The 23430-nt window shown below is 40.7% G+C and overlaps 1 protein-coding gene across 3 annotated transcripts in view; it reads right to left on the bottom strand.

Moving 5' to 3' along the window:
• ILDR1 (immunoglobulin like domain containing receptor 1) overlaps positions 1-23430 on the bottom strand; it is a 96967-nt gene that overhangs the window by 7977 nt on the left and 65560 nt on the right. For 2 of the 3 annotated variants that reach the window (XM_033943501.1, XM_033943500.1), the window contains exons 4-6: positions 18075-18194; positions 12479-12625; positions 2611-2742 (exon numbers count right to left, since the gene is read on the bottom strand). In XM_033943501.1, the coding sequence (XP_033799392.1) occupies positions 2611-2742; positions 12479-12625; positions 18075-18194 (399 nt within the window). The remainder of the gene's footprint in view (positions 1-2610; positions 2743-12478; positions 12626-18074; positions 18195-23430) is intronic. The other variant, XM_033943502.1, reaches the window with a different exon arrangement.

Raw genomic sequence — 23430 nt, forward strand, 5'->3', positions numbered from 1 at the left:
CACGGCCGACAACCTCCGCGCTGCCTGAAGCCAACAAAACCCTAAGCCGCGCATGCGCACTCCTACCTGCGGGGACCTACAGTGCACAGAAAACGGGAGCACGCAGGTAAGAGTGTGCATGCGCGGCTTAGGGTTTTATTATTTTAGATTTGGCCATAAAAGAGCCAGGGCCACTACTGGAAATGGGGATAGAGGGGTATAGATAGAAGATTACTGCACAGGTCCTGGACCTGTTGGGCCGCCGCGTGAGCGGACTGCTGGGCACGATGGACCTCGGGTCTGACCCAGCAGAGGCATTTCTTATGTTCTTATGCCAGCCTCATAGCCTGATGGCTTGCACTCCATAACACAAAGTCAAAACCTGAAGCAATGTGTGAGGGACTTGCCATTCTGCCCCCAATTCAGCAGACAATTGAACGGTTCACTGTTGAAGCCCTACCTAAGATTGGAGGGACTATCCCCGCTAACGAGTACAGAGAAGGACCTTCCTTGTTGGGACATGAAACATCGTTATCGCCCCTTACGTCAGCTGCTCCTCCTTGTCCGGTGAGGGCTTCTCTTAATGGAGTGGAAGCTCAGGCCGCTGGAGATGCAACCTGTAATGCTTCCAAGGAGAGATCCAAGACAGAAGTTTCTCTGCTGATGGAAAGTCGACCAGGGAAGGAGAGTACACCCAAGGAGGTGACGCTGGAAGCACTTTGGACTATGCTACAAAAAATTGATATCGCTACAACGAAGACATCTGGAGAGGTAACTGCTCTGGGTGGGAAATTTATCTAAATCTTTTAAGCAAAGTAACTCAGAGTTTAAAACTTCAATTACTCAGATTCAGACAGAGGTTCGGTCACTTCAGGAATTCAAGACACTTACAACTACAGATAATGTTGCTTTATGGAGGAAAAGTGAAAATACTGAAAGCTATAATCAAAGTTTGAATTTGCGAATATTTAATTTTTCAAAAGTCCCTAGAGACGTTTAAAAAATACTTGTTGGAAATTATGAAATATTCCTCTGATATATCTCCAGTGAATAAAATTTATTATTTGCTTGTTTTAACAAGAGAGACCCAGGGAGATATTGACAGAGATAATCCTCAACCAACTCAATTAGACTTAAATAACATTTCAACTATTTTGGAGGAATCTATAACAGATGCTTCTGTCAGGACTACCTTATTAGTCTCCTTTGTCTTTGAGCAAAACTTAAATGCCCTCATAAGGCTTTATTTTCATCATTCCATGGAACAATTTCTTGGGGAAAAAGTTTGGATTATATCCTGATGTAACTAAAACTACTCAAGAGAGGAGGAAACTTTCTTGCAATGCGAGAAGAAACTAGATTAATTGGCATGTCTTTTTTACTTGCATATCCATGTAAATGTTTATTTAAATATGCAGGATTATATGTTTTCTTTGTCCCAGAGCAATTAAGGGCCTTTCTAGATTTGAAAAATTTGCTTGAGTATTAGCTGACTAATTATGTATGGGAGTAGGGATTAAAGTGCTAAAGCCTTTAGATTATTATGGGCTCCTTTTACTAAGCTGTGCTAGCGGCTTTAGCGCACGCGCTAGACGGTAACGCCACCATTGAGCTGGCGTTAGATTTTACGCGTAGTGCGAGGGGCAGCGCGCCTTACTAGCACACCTTAGTAAAAGGAGCCCTATATGTTGGTTTCTTTAATTAATAATTTCTGGCATTTCTCCCCATGCCAAATTAGTGGTCTAAGGAAGAGTAAATATTTTCCTACTGTTTCATTTCTTTATTTGATATTTGAACTGTAATGCTGTAACAAGAATTTATCTTGTAAATTTATGTTAAATTAATAAAGAATTTTTAAAAAGCTTAAGGCAAGGATGTCTAGTCTTTGTAGAGTGGTTCACAATGATGACCCAAATTGCTAACCCCGGTTTATATTCGAGTCAACCTTTTTTTTCCTAGTTTTTTGGGGGAAAAAATTTACCTCAGTTTATATTTGAGTTTATACTCAGCTTTGCTGAGTACTTTTAGAGGCCTAAATTACTGCTCTTGGAAAAAGGATGCTAGGCTCAATAGACCAGTGGTTCAAACCAGCATGGCATATTATAAGTTCTTATCTTCCAAACAGCACTATGTATTTCTCTTCTTAGGAGCATATTAAATGTCATCAGATTGATTTATTTTTCACATTTATAACCCGCTTGCAACTAAGTGCTCCTTTTACTAAAGTGTGCTATGCTTTTTAGCGTGTGCTAACCACGTGCTAAACGCTAACGCATGCATGTTAATCTATGGACACGTTAGCAGTTAGCGCATGCGTAGATTTAGCTAAAACGCTTAGCGCACCTTAGTAAAACAAGGGATAAGTATTTGGGTATTTTCTTTGGTCCCACAGTAGAAGAAACCAGCGAATATAATATTGCTCATTTATATGAGTGCATAAATAATTTCACCACAAGATGGGGTCGCTTAGATACAATTAAAATGATGATTGTACCAGTAAGTGGTGATAAAGAACTGCACAGCCCATCCAGTCTGCCCAACAGGGAGGCCAAAGCCACATCTTTAAATCCAAAATTGCTCCCTGCTCCCCACACCCCCCGCCATGTAGTTCATCCTCAGAGAGCCTCTCACCTCTTTGCAGCAGAGGGTTGAGCTGGTACGACGAATGACTAGAGTTTCTGTCTCCCCCAAAGTATACAGGCTTCTCCATCATCCATGGCAGTGACCCCTGTAACTGTTTCATGTACCTGTGACGAGCCAGCGCTGGGAAAATAAGCAGAGAGGCAAACAATTACTTAATACCTGTCACCTGCTCAGCTTGCAATTTGTACTGCATATGAAACATAAATAAATTGTATTTAAGAATATGTGTAATCCACTAATCTAACTATAACTCACAGCAGCTCACAACAAAAACAATAAATGTTAGATCAGTACGTGTAGAGCCTGTCAAGGTCTGAATGCAGTCAAGTATGCTGGCATACTAGAGATCTGGATACAATCCCAGAACAGGCAGCTACCATTCAGGCCTCTCAGGATTGGCAGTGCTAAAGAACAGACCTTGTGATGGATGGTCTCTGGATGACTCAGCATCTGGGTGTCATATAAATATATAATCTTAAAATTAAGTAGATAAACATCTGCAGACTGAATTAAGGCTAGTAGTTGTTAGAATATGCAGGACTGAGTCCTTACCTGCCTCTCTATCTATACAAGGGTACAGGGAGGGACGCCTGGACCCAGAGAAAGGGGATGGGCTAAAAGGTGAGGAACTGTTTGCAACTGTCCCAAAGCACGCCACCTCAAGCTTCTCACTCCACATGCCAATGTATTACTAAATATGATAGTTTATCATTTATTAAACTTGATATACCACCTTACTTGCTACACAATTCAAAGCGGTTTACAATAAAAACAATATATAAAAAACAGAATTAGAATGCCATTAATAAAATAGGATAGAGCTCCACAATCATACAAAGAAAACATATAGCATTCACAATCAGATCCTGCAAAAAAAAAAAAAAAAAAAAAAGGTAAGCTCTCTGGTACTTTTTTAAAACTATGACAAAGCCTGTTCAAAAAGGTAAGTTTTTAAGAGTGTCTGCAACTTCATATATAGATTCTAACCGTAAATTTGAGGATAGTGAATTCTATAATACTGGTGCAGTGGCAAAAAATGCAGAGTTTCTTGTTCTCTCCCATTTTGTTTTTAAAGGATGAGAAATAACAAGTCTATTTTCCGTTAATGATCAGAGTGTCTGAGATGGAGAATAGGGAATGATTAGATTTGCCAAATAATCTGGAACACCCAAATGTACAGTCTTGTAAGTCAGAGTAAGAATTTTAAATTGTATACGAAAGTAAACTGGTAGCCAATGTAATTGTTTCAACAAAGGCATTACATGATTGAATTTGCTTGCACTACTTAAAATTTTAACCCTAGTATTTTGAAGACATTTTAACTACGATTTTGGCAGACCTCTATAAATCACATTGCAGTAATCTAATTTCAAATTTCTAAAATAATGTAATGTAATGTAATGTAATTCATTTCTTATATACCGCTACATCCGTTAGGTTCTAAGCGGTTTACAGAAAATATACATTAAGATTAGAAATAAGAAAGGTACTTGGAAAATTCCCTTACTGTCCCGAAGGCTCACAATCTAACTAAAGTACCTGGAGGGTAATAGAGAAGTGAAAAGTAGAGTTAGAGGAAAAATAAAAATAAAATAAACATTTTAAAAAGACAGCATTGATCTAAATACTTTGGAAGGTAGAGGAGAGGAGAGAAAGGAATAGAAGCAGAATGGGTCAGCATCAGTGATGAAGTGGAGCAAGTAAGTTTAGGAGGAGCGATTGACGTATCCAGAAAGGGCTTCTTCAGGGAAGAGACTTGGCCGACAGTCCCAGGATGCCTATGTCTCCTCCCCTGCGATGTTCTCCCATCCATGCATTCCCTCCCAGACACACTGCCCGTGCCCCAGCCGCTCCAAGGAGGCTGCCCCAGATGAGGTCCACGGTGAATGCAGGATTCTCTCCTCTGCGGGAAAGCCGCCCGGAGCCGACAGTCGATCTTCTTAGCGGATTGCAGGGGGGGAAGAGTTCACACTCTTGGTAGGATCGGGTCTGAGTGCTCTCGGTGGTTGAAAAGTTTAGAAAAGTTTAAGTAAAGATTCTTTAGTACCAAAATTTCAAACTGATCTAAGTCTTCAAAGGACATAAAAACCTGATTTTATCACAGCGGAAATCTGTTTATAAAAAGTTTCTTATTGGGGGGGCTCTGCTGGGATAGATTACATTACATTACATTAGTGATTTCTATTCCGCCATTACCTTGCGGTTCAAGGCGGATTACATTCAAACTAAAAACAAGAATTACATACAAATTAAAAGGAATAGAATAAGCGATGACATAGAATTTTTTAAGGTAATAAACATTGGATAAAGAGTTACCAAAGGGAAGTGGAGGTCTTTAGGAGGTAAGAATATGGTGAAATTATGGGTTTTAGATAACATTTGATAGATAAAAGTGTTGTTAAGAGTAAGAGATTTTAAGAGTAGGTGTGGTTAGGACTGTTTCAGGGCTTTCTTTAAGAGTATAGTTTTTATTTCTTTTCTGAAAATCTTGTAGTCTGGGGTGGTTAACAGTAGGTTGGAGATTTGGTTATCCAGTTTTGCAGCTCGAGTGGCTAGGAGGCCGTCGTATTGTTTTGACTGTTTTACTTCCTTGATCGGGGGAGGTGTGAAAGGGGAGTGCGTTTTTCTATGTCTGGTTGAGGTTGCTTGGATGAGGCGATTGTTTAGGTAGGCTGGGCTGTTTCCGTTTAGGGTTTTGAATATCATGCAGTAGAATTTAAATAATATTCTTTCTTGGATTGGTAGCCAGTGTGAGTTGATGTAGGCCTCTGTGATATGATCATGTTTCCTCAGTGAGTAGATGAGTCTCAGAGCAGTATTTTGGATTGTTTGTAGTTGCTTGGTCATCGTGGCAGGGCAGGGGAGGTAGAGGATGTTGCAGTAGTCTAGCAATCCTAGGATTAGGGATTGCACTATGAGCTGGAATTGTGTTCTTTCAAAGAATTTCCGGACTTGTCTCAGGTTTCTCATTATTGCAAAGGATTTCTGTATGGTTTTATTTATTTACAGTTGCATAGTGCAGCATCTGTCTATTGTCACTCCTAGTAGTTTTATGGTGGTTTGGATTGGATAGTTGATTGAGTTAAGTTCTAAATTGGTTATAGTTGGGACTTTGTCATTTTCGAGGAGGATGAATTTAGTTTTATCTGGGTTGAGTTTTAGTTTGTGTTCTTTCATCCAGGTTGTAACTGTTTCTATTGTTTGGTGTATTATGTTTGTCATGGTGGTCTTTGGCTGATCATATGGTATGAGGATGGTATGAGGATAGATGTAATTCTGTTGTATTTGACTGTTTTGGTATCTGACTGTTTGTATCTTGCTTGTTTGTGCTTATCCACTTTCAATAAACATATGTTTTAAAAAAAAAAATTAGTGCTGAATCAATAATTATTCCCAAGTAATAGAACAAATAGACTGTCTGAATTTGTTTATTAGAAAGATTAAGAATCAGAGAAGGAATGTAATTGGTACTCGTTATCCAACAAGTAATAGTTTTATCTGAATTAAGAACCATATAGTGTTCTTCCAACCATATAAACTAAACTAAACCTTAAGTTTGTACAATATACCGTATCATCTCCATAAAGATAGAGCTCGACATGGTTTACAGGTAATTCAATAAATGAGGGAAGGACATAATAAGAAATTAGAGGTTATGAAGAGGATAGCTAGCTTTACATTTTAAATAGATAGCTTTATGTTTTGAAGAAAAGCCAGGTTTTCAGATGCTCTTGGAATAATTGGAATGAGACTAGGTTCCGCAGCGGGGCAGGGAGGTTATTCCAAAGCTCAGTGAATTTGAAGAAAAGGGATTTCCCTAATGTATCTGAATACATGACACCTTTTAACGAGGGGAAAGATAGTTTGAGTATGTGGGCGAATCTGGTAGTGTCAGGTCTCGAAGAATTCCAGGATAGTGGGATTAGGGGAAGAAGAACGCCATATAGGATCTTGAAAATTAGGCAGGTATATTTAAAGTGAATCCTAGAAATCACCGGAAGGCAATGAAGTTTTGACAGAAGCGGGGAAACATGATCGAATTTGTTTTTTGCGAAGATCAACCTAGCCACAGTGTTCTGGATCCGCTGAAGTCTTTGAAGATTTTTCTTGGTTAGACTTAGATAGATGGAATTACCATAGTCCAGTCTGGAAAGAATGATTGATTGTACAAGGACAGCAAAATGTTGTTGGCGGAAGCAGGATCTCACTTTCCTGAAGACTAAAAAAAAAATTTTTTACCACAGAGTTGAGATGATCATTAAAGGAAAGTGTAGAGTCAATAATGATGCCCAAAACTTTGCTTGAGAATTCAATCTGCAGTGAGGGACCAGAATGTAGTGGAATGAGCGTGGGTAACTGCTCTAATTTTGGACCAAGCCAGAGTAGTTTTGTTTTGGACTCATTCAGCTTCATTTGTACAGAGATTGGCGTTTCATTATGCAAGCTGTTATATTTTCGGTGAGATTAGTGAGGTTCGAATCTATCTCGAGAAGGACAAGGATGTCATCTGCATATGTAAATAGAGTTTCAACGGGAGATAGATGGAAGAATTTTAAAGAAGACATATAAATGTTGAAAAGAATAGGGGACAGGGGTGATCCATTCATGTTAACAGTGTAAGAGCGGGATCGTAAAAATTTTGAGGACCAGTCTAAGACTGTGGAATCAATGCCTATTTCAGAAAGTTGGTAAATTAGGATATCGTGGACAACATCAAAGGCCGCACAGAGATCGAATTGTAATAGGATAGCAAACTTATTACAAGATTGAAGTTGTTGAATCTTTGAGATTAAAGAGGCCAGCAGGGATTCAGTGCTGAAATTGGGTCAGAAGCCATATTGGCAAGGTAATAGAATAGAGAATCTCTCTAAGTAAGATGAGAACTGAGTGGATATAATAGCCTCAAGCATTTTGGTCAGGAGAGGAATATTTGTTATAGGATGATAGCTGGAAGGGGAGGATGGGTCTAGATCAGCTCTTTTTAGTAGTGGGGTCAGGGCAATGTGTCTCATTTGTAACATAGTAACATAGTAGATGACGGCAGATAAAGACCCGAATGGTCCATCCAGTCTGCCCAATCTGATTCAATTTAAATTATTATTTTTATTTTTTCTTCTTAGCTATTTCTGGGCGAGAATCCAAAGCTTTACCCGGTACTGTGCTTGGGTTCCAACTGCCGAAATCTCTGTTAAGACTTACTCCAGCCCATCTACACCCTCCCAGCCATTGAAGCCCTCCCCTGCCCATCCTCCTCCAAACGGCCATGCACAGACACAGACCGTACAAGTCTGCCCAGTAACTGGCCTAGTTCAATCTTTAATATTATTTTCTGATTCTAAATCTTCTGTGTTCATCCCACGCTTCTTTGAACTCAGTCACAGTTTTACTCTCCACCACCTCTCTCGGGAGCGCATTCCAGGCATCCACCACCCTCTCCGTAAAGTAGAATTTCCTAACATTGCCCCTGAATCTACCACCTCTCAACCTCAAATTATGTCCTCTGGTTTTACCATTTTCCTTTCTCTGGAAAAGATTTTGTTCTACGTTAATACCCTTTAAGTATTTGAACGTCTGAATCATATCTCCCCTGTCTCTCCTTTCCTCTAGGGTATACATATTCAGGGCTTCCAGTCTCTCCTCATACGTCTTCTGGCGCAAGCCTCCTATCATTTTCGTCGCCCTCCTCTGGACATCCTCAAGTCTTCTTACGTCTTTCGCCAGATACGGTCTCCAAAACTGAACACAATACTCCAAGTGGGGCCTCACCAATGACCTGTACAGGGGCATCAACACCTTCTTCCTTCTACTGACTACGCCTCTCTTTATACAGCCCAGAATCCTTCTGGCAGCAGCCACTGCCTTGTCACACTGTTTTTTCGCCTTTAGATCTTTGGACACTATCACCCCAAGGTCCCTCTCCCCGTCCGTGCATATCAGCTTCTCTCCTCCCAGCATATACGGTTCCTTCCTATTATTAATCCCCAAATGCATTACTCTGCATTTCTTTGCATTGAATTTTAGTTGCCAGGCATTAGACCATTCCTCTAACTTTTGCAGATCCTTTTTCATATTTTCCACTCCCTCTTCGGTGTCTACTCTGTTACAAATCTTGGTATCATCTGCAAAAAGGCACACTTTTCCTTCTAACCCTTCAGCAATGTCACTTACATACATATTGAACAGGATTGGCCCCAGCACCGAACCCTGAGGGACTCCACTAGTCACCTTTCCTTCCTTCGAGCGACTTCCATTAACCACCACCCTCTGGCGTCTGTCCGACAGCCAGTTTCTGACCCAGTTCACCACTTTGGGTCCTAACTTCAGCCCTTCAAGTTTGTTCAACAGCCTCTTATGAGGAACTGTATCAAAGGCTTTGCTGAAATCCAAGTAAATTACATCTAGCATATGTCCTCGATCCAGCTCTCTGGTCACCCAATCAAAAAATTCAATCAGGTTCGTTTGGCACGATTTACCTTTTGTAAAGCCATGTTGCCTCGGATCCTGTAACCCATTAGATTCAAGGAAATACACTTCCATTATTTTTCCAACAACTGAAGTGAGGCTCACCGGCCTGTAGTTTCCTGCTTCATCCCTGTGACCACTTTTATGAATAGGGACCACATCCGCTCTCCTCCAATCCCCAGGAATCACTCCCGTCTCCAGAGATTTGTTGAACAAGTCTTTAATAGGACTCGCCAGAACCTCTCTGAGCTCCCTTAGTATCCTGGGATGGATCCCGTCTGGTCCCATCGCTTTGTCCACCTTCAGTTTTTCAAGTTGCTCATAAACACCCTCCTCTGTGAACGGCGCAGAATCTACTCCATTTTCTCGTGTAACTTTGCCAGACAATCTCGGTCCTTCTCCAGGATTTTCTTCTGTGAACACAGAACAGAAGTATTTGTTTAGCACATTTGCTTTCTCCTCATCACTCTGGAAAATAGGGCAGATAGTAAGGCTGAGTTGATAAGTCTGGTGAGAGATGAAATAGCCTGCGCGGGAATTTTCTCGTAAAGGTAGGAAGGAAGGTAGGAAGGTCCAGGGCACATTTGCAGGATCTTAATTTTTGGTACAGTTTAGAGACCTGAGCTTCGGATACATGCTCAAAGACTGTCCAGGATCTGTCTACTGGGATAGGGTTAGTGTCGCTGGGCACCAGAGAATTGTAAGTGACTGCTGATGGAAAAGAGCTTCTTATAGTAGCAATCTTTTCGTTGAAGAATTTTGCTAGGTCGTCCACTGCTGGAGAGGAGGGGAGAATAGAGGAGTCATTTTTAGAGGTTAAGGAGCGCCAGATGTTAAACAATGTGCTGCTTTGGTTATTGGATCTGGCAATTTTGTCACCGTAGAAATTCTTCCTTGCTTTTTTTAGTACTGTATTGTAGAACTTGATACTGTCCCTCCAGGACTGTCTATCTGAGGGGGATTTAGATTTTTTCCATTTACGCTCTAGTACTCGGCATTTCTGCTTCAGTTCTCTGTGGTACGGAAGATACCAGGGGACCTTACTGGAGTAGGAAACCATTTTAGTAGATAGAGGGGCAAGAGAGCAGTATGTAGACTCAGAGAGGTTTACCCAGTTGTGCCAGTTGGTTTCTGGGGTATCAGGTTTGGAACAAAAGGAAAACTGGTTGAGAAATTGGGTCCAGAACTGTTCATTTGCAATTTTTTTATGGAAGGTAATAGATTTTGTGGCGTGGGGTTGAACCCCAAGGTAAGACATGAAAATGGGGAGACAGAAGGTACCTAGAAAATGGTCGGACCAAGGGACATATTCCCAGCAAAAACCTTCGGCTAGAGTTTTGTAGTCCGTAAGGTCGAGGAAACTAATGATGTCTAGGGTGTGCCCCTTTTCATGAGTTGGAGAGGGAAAGCCCAGAGAGGTGAGAAAGTTGTTGAATTCCTTCACATCCTTGCTGTTGTTATCATCAAGGTGGAGATTGATATCACCAATAATCAGTAATCTTTGAAATTTTAGGAAAGCGCTTGTTATGGTCTCAAAAACGAGTTTGGAGGATTTATTCCAAGGGATTAGTGGATGATATAGTAGCAAAATGCCCAGTGGATGATAATGGAGCTTATCATTGATTGAGGCTAGCATATCTAATGGTGTTTCACTACCCTTTTCGAGGAGCTGAACGTCAAAGAATAATTTGTAGAGAAGTGCCAAGCCTCCTCCTTTCCGGCTATTTCTGGATGAGAAGAGGCCTTGATAGCTGTGGGAACAGAGTTCGTTTTGTGTAAATAAATCGTCTTTTTCAATCCATGATTCCGTAATGCACAGGAATCCAGGATCAGAATCTCCAAGTAAATCATTTAATATTTGAGTCTTGTTACATGCTGATCTGGCATTGCAATACATTGTCGGGACTGGAGTGAGGGAGTCAGAGGTAAGGTTGGACAAATTGGCAGTAGGTACAGGCTTTAAAGAAGAATAGTTGACGCCTCGAGGGTTTTTTTTAAAGGGGTAATTTCTGGTGCGCATCTGCACGGGGATTCTGAGGCCAGGGCAGATCTCACTAACATTAGTGGAATCAGGTGTATTGGAGGAGAGAGGTTTTGTGCAGTGAGTGGTATTGAGAAGTGAGCAGAGTAAGAGAAGTTAGAACCAAGGAGGTGAAAATTAGTGGAGACTACAGGGGCTGATCTGAGGCTGCTAGGTAGCAGAAATGTAAACCAAAAGTAAATAGACCATTAAGAAGAGAGAAAAAAGGGTGCCAGCTAAGGAGCCGATTGGGAGTGAGCCTTTTATTATTTTTTTTTAATTTGGGGGGCGGTCTGGTCCGCTGAGCCCTTAGGGGGCTAGAAGGTGAGCTGGGAGAAGAAAGGAGGAGCCTTGTCTGCTGGGTCCTTAAGAGAGATGAAAGAAAACACAGTTCCCTCAGAACCTGGTGTGCTTTTTCTCAAGTGATTTGGCACCAGTGGACAGCCTTAGAGTGGCCCGTCTATGCTGCTGTGTTGAACCAGCTGATAGAATCCTCAGGAAGAGCAGAAGTTGGGAGAGTTGAAAGAAAATACAGTTCCCTCAGAACCTGGTGTGCTTTTTCTTCCAACAACATTACCTCATAAGCATACCCATATACATATGAAGTAATCTGACATTACCTCATATGCATACCCTTATGCAAACCCATATGCATAAAGAAAAGGAACATGGGGTCATTTTGAAGTAAATACAAGATCAAAGGGAAAAACAGGACCCAAAGAGCGTTTTACAACTGTATGGTATTTAGCCCCTGTATCAGCAGATTATGGAGGTGATTTGAGAACCAGCCACATAAGTAGATGCAATTGATACACAGTTAAAAAGCAGCAAATTTAGAGATGCAAACTACATGAATATTTCTCCTTCTAAAATCACCAAGTAAAGTGGCAGGCATGTGTATATATTTACATCCGCTCTGGGGCAGGTATCTATGTGCACACATATATGTCTGCCAGGTTAAGTACATATACTTTGGGGTTTGCACATAGTTTGTAAAATGTAAGCTTCACCAAAATTCTGCCCCCCAAAATACAATTTTATAACCATATAAAAACATACCCTGGATTGTTCCCTGTGTACTTTTCTTTTTGAATTTTAATTCTTCCGTAAATTTTCTAAAACTCAAATACAAATTCCAAAGTGTAGACCCCTACTTACATCAAATGAAAGATAGCATAGTCAACAAGAAAAGCCAACACAAAGTACACAGTTTTATATCTTATCCTCCTCAACCCACCCCCTCATCCCTATCAGTCCTAGGTCCACCCTCATCACAATCATACACAGATCCAAAAACCCCTTACTTGTTTTTATGGTGATCTGTGTGCCCAGCCCAGGTTTTTCTCCTAGGAAAGTTTTCTAAAATGGTCTCACCTTCTTCTGGACAGCAGCACTTGGTAGGGCAGCAGGGGCAGCGCACATAGCAGCAGCAACAATGGGGACAGCACTGGCACCAGCAGATGGTGATAAAAATAAAGAGGAGGAGGGCTCCCATGATGATGAAGATCACTGTCAGCCAATCTAGAAAGGAGAGGTATTAAAACAGCAATGAGAGGCCCACTGGGATCTCTTTGATGTCCAGTCACCTAGTGTGGCACCGACTTGCAACGGTAATGTGTGCAAAGTGTTAGTGCTCCATGTGGATATGTCCAACAAGAAGATATACTTTATTGGTTTTAAGACTCAACATGAACGTGTTTCGGCCTACCTGGCCTGCCTCAGGAGTCTACAAAGGGTTGACACACAGAAATTAAATATCATAGTGCTAAAAATGTACTCTATAACAAACTAAGACTTAAACATTTTAAAAAATGATATTTAATTTCGGGGTGTCAACCATTTGTAGACTACTGAGGCAGGCCAGGTAGGCCGAAACACAATCGTGTCGAGTCTTAAAACCAATAAAGTATATCTTCTTGTTGGACATCTCCACTGTGTTTTTCTCTGTGTGATATCATCTTGTGGAGTGATTCTCCAGTTGGTGATTGCTCTGTCCATGCGTGCCTGATCACACAGGTTGGCAGTCTGTGGACAAGTATGTGCATAGGCAGGGCATAGTATGAGGAGGCATCTATGTCACCACACATCTCATATACAAACAGAACCCTCAACCCTCTGCTGTATACTCCCTTGACATTTCAGTTGGGCAAAAAAGATCATGTACTGTAGTCTGCCAAGGATATATATCCCACCTTTCAGCTACAAAGTGGGACTACCTGTAAGATTTCTCCTCAGCCAAGGAAGTATTTTCTCACTTGTATGCCACCATTTTAGCTAGCACTACGATTCCTTAGCCTCCACACTAAATAACAATACAACCTCAAATTTTAATTTTTTTGAAATGAGGAGCACCCTCAGCGTGAGTTTGAAAGCTCTAAAGGGCAGCTGAGAAAAGAAGCAGCTCTAATGCTTAAAAAAGCAGAGCGGGCAAACACCGGGCAGAAAATACTACTCTTGCCGGCCGAACACCATCATATGGGTGCTCCTGTGTGCTTTAAAGTGCAATGTGCAATAAATAAGTAAATATCGATGGAAAGGCAGGAAATCCACTGCCCTGTCATGCCCTGAATGCCTGAGCCCACTGACCCAAAGACAGACAGTATAAAAGTTAATCACTTGTCCCTCCAGGTACTTAGCTGAACGTAAAATACTGTAATCAAATGGTATCGAAGGAAGCCCAAGTCCTTTTCAGTCAAAGGCAGAAGTTAAAGTGCAGTCCTATTTCAACGTGGCTCAACCAAGCAGGGTTTCAGGGCCATAGCCCCTTCCTCAGGAACCGAGCAGGCAAACACAGCTGTAGGTCAGAGTAATTTTGGGCAGGCACGGCAAAAGGGGGGCTACAGCCTTGAAACCCTGCTGGGTTGAGCCGCATTGAAATAGGACTGCACTTTAACTTCTGCCTTTGACTGAAAAGGACTTGGGCTTCCTTCGATACCATTTGATTACAGCATTTTACATTCAGCTAAGTACCTGGAGGGGCAAGTGATTAACTTTTATACTGTCTTTCTTTGGGTCAGTGGGCTCAGTCATTCAGTGCATGACAGGGCAGTGGATTTCCTGCCTTTCCACCGATATTTACTTATTTATTGCACATTGCACTTTAAAGCACACAGGAGCAACCATATGATGGTGTGCGGCCGGCAGGAGAAGTATTTTCTGCCCGGTGTTTGCCGGCTCTGCTTTTTTAAGCATTAGAGCTGCTTCTTTTCTCAGCTGCCCTTTAGAGCTTTCAAACTCACACTGAGGGTGCTCATTTCAAAAAAATTTAAAATTGAGGCTGTATTGTTATTTAGTGTGGAGGCTAGGGAATCATATTACCTGTGATGTCCTAAGCAAACCCAGTCCATATCATTGTGTCTTTTAAGTATTTATTTCTTCTTTTTGGGGGGGCTTTTTTGTACCATTTTAGCTAGAACAGCCAAGAAATCCACTTAGTTCTCTCCAGCTCCCACCTTTCCTCATGTTTAACCACAGAGTGCTATAAACTAAGCTAAATAGCTAGCAATAGTAGCACCATGCTTCAGCCCAGTCTTGACCACAGGCCGAGCCAGTCTTGGTGTTACCCTACTGCACACATGGAGATGTATTTCTGTTTTTCATGAGAAAAATCTAACAAGTCCACAGGTATAGTATGACAAGAGCCAGGACTGGATAGGGCTGTTCGCGAGGTGAGGGTGGAAATGATGTGGAACCAGCCAACAAACCTGCAGACACTATTAAAAAGAAGAGCTGCTATCATTTTGCCAGGAAAATTACATTACATTACATTACATGATTTCTATTCCGCCAATGCCTTGCAGTCAAGGCGGATTACATCAAAGTTATCAAGAATTACATTAAAAGTTTGCAGGAATAGCATAAGCGATGTCATAATATTTACTTAAGAAGTACCAGAGAATTGTTGAGATCGTAAGTTGATAAGTGTTGGGTACTAAGAATTACCAAAGATAAGTCGAGATCTTAAGGTGAGAAGTGTTGGGTAAATTGGAAGCATTTTAGACTTTGTTGGGTAGTTAGAAGCACATTAGAGTGTATTAAGGGTATAGAGAGGGTTGGAGGGGATTGGATAGGGACTGGTCGTGCTAGATGGGTTTTATGTATTTTTTGAAGTTTAAATATCTTTCTTGAAGGTTTTGTAGTCTGTGGTCGATGATAACAGAGTGGTGATTTGTCTGTCCAGTTTAGCTGCTTTGGAGGCTATTAGGTTGTCATATAGTTTTTTTCGTTTGACATTTTTGGATGATGGGTGTGTGAATAGTGAGTGGGTTCGCCTCTGCCTGGTTGAAGAGGATTGAGTTAGTTGGTTATTCCAGTAGGTTGGGCTTTCTCTGTTAATGGCCTTGAAAAGTAGGCAGTAGAATTTGAAGTGTACTCTTGCTTGTATTGGAAACCAGTGTGAGTCATGGTATGCCTCTGTGATATGGTCATATTTTTCAGTGAGTAGACGAGTTTCAGGGCTATATTTTGTATTGTTTGTAATTGTTTTGAAAGATCACTTTGGGCAGCCACAAAACTTAGAGACTTGAAGAAAGCACAGATGTTTATTCAGCATATGCGGACCCCTGAGCCCAAGCTGGCTTCAGAAGTCCCAAAACCAGGAAGTTACAGAGCTATTTATACATTCTTCTGGCTATACAACTGAATTCTAGAAAAAACTTTTCACGTGTTACTTTTCTTAACAATCATTGGTCCTCAGCTCACACTAGCAGGTCACTAGCAAGTCACTTATCTAGGCCCTGCAGTCTTTCTGTTGCATGTCGTTTATGCTGAGATAGCCATAAGAAGTTAGAATGTCCAAGCTAAAACACCCAGTGCAGGCAGGCTAGAACATGAGATAAGTTAGGTCTGCAGCTAAACATAATTCAGCATTTTATTAAAGAGAAAACTTAGTTCAACACTTAGGAAAACCAGACTCCTTCAGTTTTATCATGGTCGCTGGGTATGGGAGGTATAGTATGTTGCAGCAGTCTATTAGTCCAAGGATAAGAGATTGTACCAAAAGTAGGAATTGTTTCCTGTTGAAGAATTTTCGGATTTGTCTAAGATTTCTCATGGTCACGAACGATGCTTTTATTACTTTGTTGATTTGTGGTTGCATGGTACAGCCTCTGTCAATTATTACTCCCAGAAGTTTTAGTGTGGGTTGAATTGGGTATGAGATCGAGTTTATTACTAGATTTGTTAAGGTTGGAGTTTTGTTGTTTTCTAGGAGGATGAAGTTTGTTTTGTCAAGGTAAAATTTTAATTTGTGCTCTGTCATCCATGTTGCTACTGTTTTGAGTGTTCTGTATATTGTGCTTGTCATGGTGAATTCTGGGTGGTTGAAGGGGAGAAGAATAGTGATGTCATCTGCATAGCTGTATGAAGTTATGCCATGTTTGTCTAGGTAGGAGCTGAGGGAGGCTATGTATATATTGAATAGTGTGGGTGATAGGGGTGATCTTTGGGGAACTCCGCAGGGGTTGGACCATGGTTCTGATTTTTCTTGCATTGTTTTAACCCTGTAGGTTCTAGATTGTAGGAAGCCTTTGAACCATGCAAGTACTTTGCCTGAGATTCCTATGGAGTCTAGAGTTTGTAGAAGAATGTCGTGATCTACCAGGTCGAACGCTGCAGAGAGGTCTAGTTGTATGAGCATGATTTTCTTGCCTGTACAGAGGTATTGTCTGGCAGTGTCCATTAGTGTTCCTAGTAGGGTCTCCGTGCTGTAGTTGGCTCTGAAGCCCGACTGTGTGGGGTGAGTAAGTTATGTTTATTTAGGTATGAGGCTAAAGTTTTGGCTATGAAGCCTTTCATTAGTTTGACGTACAGTGGTATTGAGGCTATGGGTCTGTAGTTGGATGGTTGGTCCGTTGCTCCTTTGGGATCTTTTAATATCGGAGTTATGATGATTTTGCTGAGTTCTTGGGAAATGACCCTCTAGTAGTAAAGAGTGTATCCATTGTAGAAGCAGAGAGCGGAATAGTGTACTTGAGGTTTTCAGTAGGTATGGAGGGCAATGGTTAAGGTCGCAGGCCTCATTTATTATACAGATTGTTGAAGTCTGACCATTGTATGGGTGAGAAATGGGACCAGGTTCTATCTGCTGCGACTGGTTCTTTTTCTGTAGGGGGAAATGATGTCTCTATGTGTGTGGGGGTTACGTTGAATGAGGCTCTGATGTTTGCGATCTTGTTTGTGTGGCTAAGATGGTGGCTGAAGGAGGGGGGGGGGAGTTGCTGTTGGCTATGTAGGGTGTGGTGTTTGTGAGAACTTTTAGTAGTTGGAATAGCTTTTTTGTGTCTTAGGGTCCTTTTCCTATTTGTTTTGAATAGTATGTCTTTCTTTTTTCTTTCAGTTTTTGTTTGTATTTTCGGCTTGTTACTATCCATGCTGTTTTTGTGGAATCTTGGCTGCTTTTTCTCCATTTTCTTTCTAGTTGTCTGCATTGTCTTTTGAGTTGGAATAGTTCATTGTCATTGTGTTCTGTGGATTTTGGTTTTGGGTTTTTCTGGGGCTAATCCAAGAAAGAATGTAAAGACAAGGTCAGGAAGGGGTTAAGAGAAAGGAGCACAGAGTGCAGTTGGACTCATCGCTGTCCCTCAGGAGGAAAGTATAGCCACTGCTCTCTTGGGGACAGATATGTTCTACTTTTATGGAAACAGCCTGTAGCCTAGTGGGAAGCAGCTTTGGAAAGTGCTTTGGGGAATACGATGTCTGGTTCTCTCAGCTCCAGGACACCAACGCAGTGCTTGTGGAAGACCACATAGAAATATGATGGCAGATAAAGGCAAAATGGCCCATCCAATCTGCTCACCCTCTGCCTATCCATAGCATCCACCATCTTCTCCTCCTCTCCCTATGAGATCCCACAGCATAGACTATGTATCATGGCTGCTGAAGGAAAACAGTAAAGAGGGGGCATTAACAAAGGGGAGGGAGAAAAGTTAGCATAATCAAGTTGTAAGACTTGAATGGTGAGAGTACTTACGCAACACAACTAATTTAACTTCCTTGTCGGGGTCACCCAAGGTGTCTCCCGTGGCTTCCACTGCGCAGTAGTAAACGCCGTGGTCCCACCACATCACTTCGGTGATGACAAGATCAGCTCCTGTAGAGACAAAAGACATGACATCACAACTCTACATGCAGTCCTTACTGAGGTTAAACACAAGACAACATGGCCTCTCCAGTCTGCCCCTCTATATCAACTACTATGCACACAGACCCTTGGGATGTAGCACACACATATCATCCCTGGGATTCTGGTCAGGTTGAACAAAGCAATGGGGCAGGAGAAGCTTAAGGTTAGAACAGTGGGTTGAGAACCCAGGAAGTCCAGTTCAAATCCTACTGTAGCTACTACTACTACTATTTATTATTTCTGTAGCGCTGAAAAGGCGTAAGCAGCTGTACATTTTAACATACAATACATAGTCCCTGTTCAGAAGAGCTTACAATCTAATTTAGACAGGACATTACAGGGTTGGGGAGATTATGGTAGAGGAAATGATACAGTGGGTATAGGTATCTGACAGCAGTGAGTGATCTTAGGCAAGCCACTTAACCTTTCATTGCCTCAGGTACAAACTTAAGATTGTGAGCTCTTTGGGGACAGAAAAATACTTAGCGTACTTGGATTTTATTCTTCTTGAACTTCAGCTGAAACAGGTGCGAGCTAAATCCACATAAATAAGACAAATATGTTATGTTCAGTCTTATATCCTGACGAATCCTCACAAATCAGAGTTCTAGGCGGGTTACAAGCAGCTGAATACTACACATAGAAGTACTGTGTAGGCTAAAACATGTTACATAGAGTTGAGCATATTACCTGGCGTTTCAACCTGTTACAGCGAGATAGGGTAATATATCAAATAGGAGCACGGGATCATTTTGAAGTAAATACAAGATCAGAGGGAAAAACAGGACCCAGAGAGTGTTTTACAACTTTTGCAGATACTGTAGAAGTTTATTATTGGTTTATTTACAATGGGGGCAAATTGATACACTAGGAGGAAGGGACCTGTTCAGGGTTACTCAGAGCAGTAGTTCTGAATATAGCAGAGAGGGGATAAAAAGTACCTCCCTAATCTCCTTGGAAAGTCTGGTTTTAAAACAGGCATACCAAGTAGCTCAACAAGTCTAAGGATTGATATAGGCACGTTTTGTAACTATCACAATGACACAGTGTCCACAGTCATGTTTACCTGTGGATTTCATGCCAGCTCTGCAGGAAACGTATAAGCATACTTTCCTTTTGAAAACTGTCCCAGAAAATAGTACCCAGAGATTTGCAGCTGCTTCTTCTCTTAAAAGGAAACGCGTATAGACTTGTAAAGCACATATTTCTGTCTGAGTGACATCAGATAAGAGAGCTCACTTTTATGTCTGTGGTTTATGCATATATTGTGGTCAGTTGGTCTCCTCTGAGTCCTGGGCTGCTGACACAACAGAATTCTATACCAGATTCTCTCACCCTCTCTCAAGGACCGAGTCTGAAACAGAAGCATCCTGGGCCATAACTGACATCTCAGAAGCTGTTTAATGAGCTTGCCGGCCTTCCTATTATATTTAGGGTCATACCTGTCTCATTCGTCATTGTTTGTATGGCACATGCCAGGTTTACACAACACTGTACAGAGATATAGAATGGACAAGTCCTTTTTCCTGAAACTTACAATTTATTCAAGACAGATTGACAAGATGAACAGACAAAACTGAACTATAGGCTTCAATGAGAACATAGACTACAGTCAGGAAGAAGCATCTCCCTTAAAGTTTTCACCCCACCCCCAGACACCCCCTCTAGCCACAGTCTGTCTCATTACATGTATGAAGAGATATTCTGGGGTAAAACAAGACTGGCAAAAACAAAACAGAACTGTGGATACGAAGTACTTGATGTCAAAATTTATTTCAAAGATTCTTCTCAAATAATTCAAATGATGCAGGAATAGCAAAAACAATCCATACATCACACATCAATGAGTTTTGGTGTGGACCCAACATGGTTCGTGTTTCGGTTATGAATGCCTTCTTCAGGGGTCCTAAAGAAATATATATGTATGTAAAATACATAAATTCAGACACGAGTAGATCTTTTCAAGTTTGAAAACTACAAATTTGGCATTATTTTTCTAACAATGAAAACAACACCTCCAATTCCGATCAGTCAGTTTTGAGGAAAAGATAAAAATGGATCCCACCTGGTCAAATTGATCCCCTTATTATGACTTTCAATGAATGCATTCTCACCGATATCGAAAAACTTGAAAACAATAAGAACAATAAGTGGTTTAACAAAAATCTGACATTAGAAGAGATTAAGGCCATCATTGAATTAAAGTCTAATCAAGATGTTATCAAGTCTGCTGACAAAGGGGGAGAAATAGTTATTTTGGATAGGATGCAATATATAAGTGAGGTCTTTAGACAGCTCGATGATGATCAATTTTATGCACTTCTCGAGCATGATCCTACAGAGAAATTATTGAGCCAGATAAAAAAATGAACAGAAAGTGCATATGCAGCTGGAATGATAACAATGAAAGAAAAAAATGGCAGATTTATTATAACACTAGCCACCACAGCATTAATACAAAATTATTTTTGCTTTGATGGAAAATTTTGCTTTGATGAAAAATTTTATCTACAAATCAAAGGTACAGCGATGGGAGCATCTATGACTCCTGACTTAGCAAATTTGTACATTTGTACATTTGCACAGCTCCTGGTTTGCCACCATTTAAACATAAAAAGAAAACTGTTTCAAAGGTGAGAAAAGCTCACCAAGAGCTTAGCCCTATTTCTCAGACAGGCGAGGCTGCCTATCCTGACCCAGTTACCCCAGATCATGAACCCTGGCAAGATAGGTCAATCAATACTGAAGGTAAAGCTATTGTTAGACAGTGAACAAAACCCTACAAAGCTTCACTAAGACAGTAGCCTCAGTTCCCTGTAATCAGAACAGGTAGGGATTTGTGGGCTGGCCAGAGAGGGAGCCAGAGAGAACCATGCCCCATTCCAGTCCCACGTAGGTTTGGGTAGGGCTCTCACAAACAAAAGGCAGAGTCACAGACAGAGCAAGGGCACGTAGAGAAGGAGCAGGCAGAGGAGGAGGACATGCTATGGAGCAAACCCCAGCCTGGACAAAATCTCGATATAAAAATAGTAGAGGTTGATGAACTTGCTCAGCTGTCCCAAGCAGAGCTCTCAAGCCAGGAGGAGCGCATGGAAGTTCCATAGGATCTGATAACAGGTGGTGAGCTGTTGGAAGCCATGGAAATTACAATGCTGCTATTCTGTATTTGCTAGTGCCAAGAGTCTACAGTGACACAGGGGAAACTTTTAAAACTTAAAGACTGTGACCAGGACAGAAGTGTGTAGCCATTATTGCTCCAGTCTGAAAGCAAAAAACTTATCTTTTTTCTGAGTTTTGTGGGTTTTTTTAATCAGAGGGATTTTTTTCTCCTTTTTTGTTTGTTCGCTAGATGGGAACAGAAAGACCTAAATTGCTGTGTAGTAGAATATCTTAGATGAACTTTGCGACATTGTTTTTGAACCCTGTTTGCAGTTTGTTTTTGTTTCCTTTGAGAGAAAGTGCTAGCCTAACTTGGACTGCAGTGACTAGGATGTGGCACCTGCCTTACTGGGGAGAACTCCAGAAGCCATTTCAAACCAGGCTACTGCTGCTGGGATCTCAAGCCACATTGGAACATACTTTTTGTGTGCTGTGTTTTTTTTCACTTTATTTTGTCTTTTTCCATGACATTTCTTTACCTTGTTGAAGTGCTACTTATCTATGCTGGCTTATGCAATGAAAGCACTACTTGAAGACAGGCTAACCATCTCTGTGCTATGAATGCTGTGTACTGGGTTTGGTCTGTGTAAGTGGTGTGGCTACTGTTTAGGGCCAGCACCCACTGCAGGGCTATCCCCATTTGGGAAGTGCGCCAAGTTCTTCATTGTGCCGCCTGGTGGAGTAAGTAAGACTTTAAAAGAGATATATTGATGATATATTCATTTAATGGAGAGGAGAAGAAAATAGATGGCATGCATTTCTCAAATGGCTAAATTCCTGTGACAGTAACTTAAAATTCAAGATGGTATATGATTTTGAACAAATTCCTTTCTTGGACATTCTTATAAAAAAAAGACCGTTATAATTTTCATACCACCATCCATAGAAAGCCCACTGACAAAAACAGCTATTTGCATTACTCCAGCTTCGATCAGGTGCAGCTTAAAAACAAAGTTACCATACAGTCAATTTTTATATTTAAAGAGACTTATGTACTTTACAATCTGAATCTGAAAACCAAGCAACAAGTATGGCAAACAAATTCAAAACACAGAGGATATCCTATTGAATATATTAACGATGGATACCATAGATCTAAACTGCATCACTGAGAAGATCTTTTTAAGCCAGGCCTTAGAGCAAAAAAGATACCTGACTTAGAATGCACTTTCAAGTATTCCAATTTATCACAAGAGATCCGCGGAATAATAATAAAACATTGGTATTTCTTGGAACTTCATGAGTGTTTCAGAAATAGTATGCCTATTATTGCATTCTCCCGTTGGCAAAATTTATGTGATAAATTGGTACCATCAGCATTATCAACCATCAACACAATTACGAGGATCATTTTGGACATCAATCCTGTGGATCATGTTCGGTCTGTAGTCATTCCATATGTATGTCTTAGTTTACACATTCCAGAACAGGCAAAAACTACTGATTAAATTTCTCCAGCACTTGCAGTACAGATAAGGTGCTTTACTTTATTGTCTGTCCCTGTAATTTGCTGTCCATTGAAAAAACAAAAAGGAAAATTAAAACCCTTAGAACACCGTAGTTGTTTATTGAGAAACATTAGGTCTGCACCCTTGGTAAACCAGTGGATAAACTCAGATTTACAATTTTTTATATTTAAAACATTCAAACCTCGATGGAGAGGTGGTGATCTAAATCTTTCTCTTCTTCGAGCCGAACAAAGAGCCATTTTTGAGCTTAATACCATCTCTCCGCTCGATTACTATTATTAATATTGTTTTAAAAAAATGTCATATATATTTTTTGTGAAGAATTTGTTCATTTATATTCATTTCATATTTAAATATTTATCAGTTAATTGTTTTCTATTTGTGATCTTTTTTAATACTTTTTTAGTGTTCATCAAAATCTCATGCTAATTTTATTCTATTATTCTATATATGCATATTATATTGTTTTTATTAGATGTGCAGGTATATTTCCTATGTTTAATCAACCATCGGGATGTTTTCATATGTTTGTATATATTTAACCCCCCTCACCCTCTTTTATCTTTGCAAAATTT

This window comes from Geotrypetes seraphini, chromosome 4 (assembly GCF_902459505.1).
Source record: "Geotrypetes seraphini chromosome 4, aGeoSer1.1, whole genome shotgun sequence".
Lineage (NCBI taxonomy): Eukaryota > Metazoa > Chordata > Amphibia > Gymnophiona > Dermophiidae > Geotrypetes > Geotrypetes seraphini.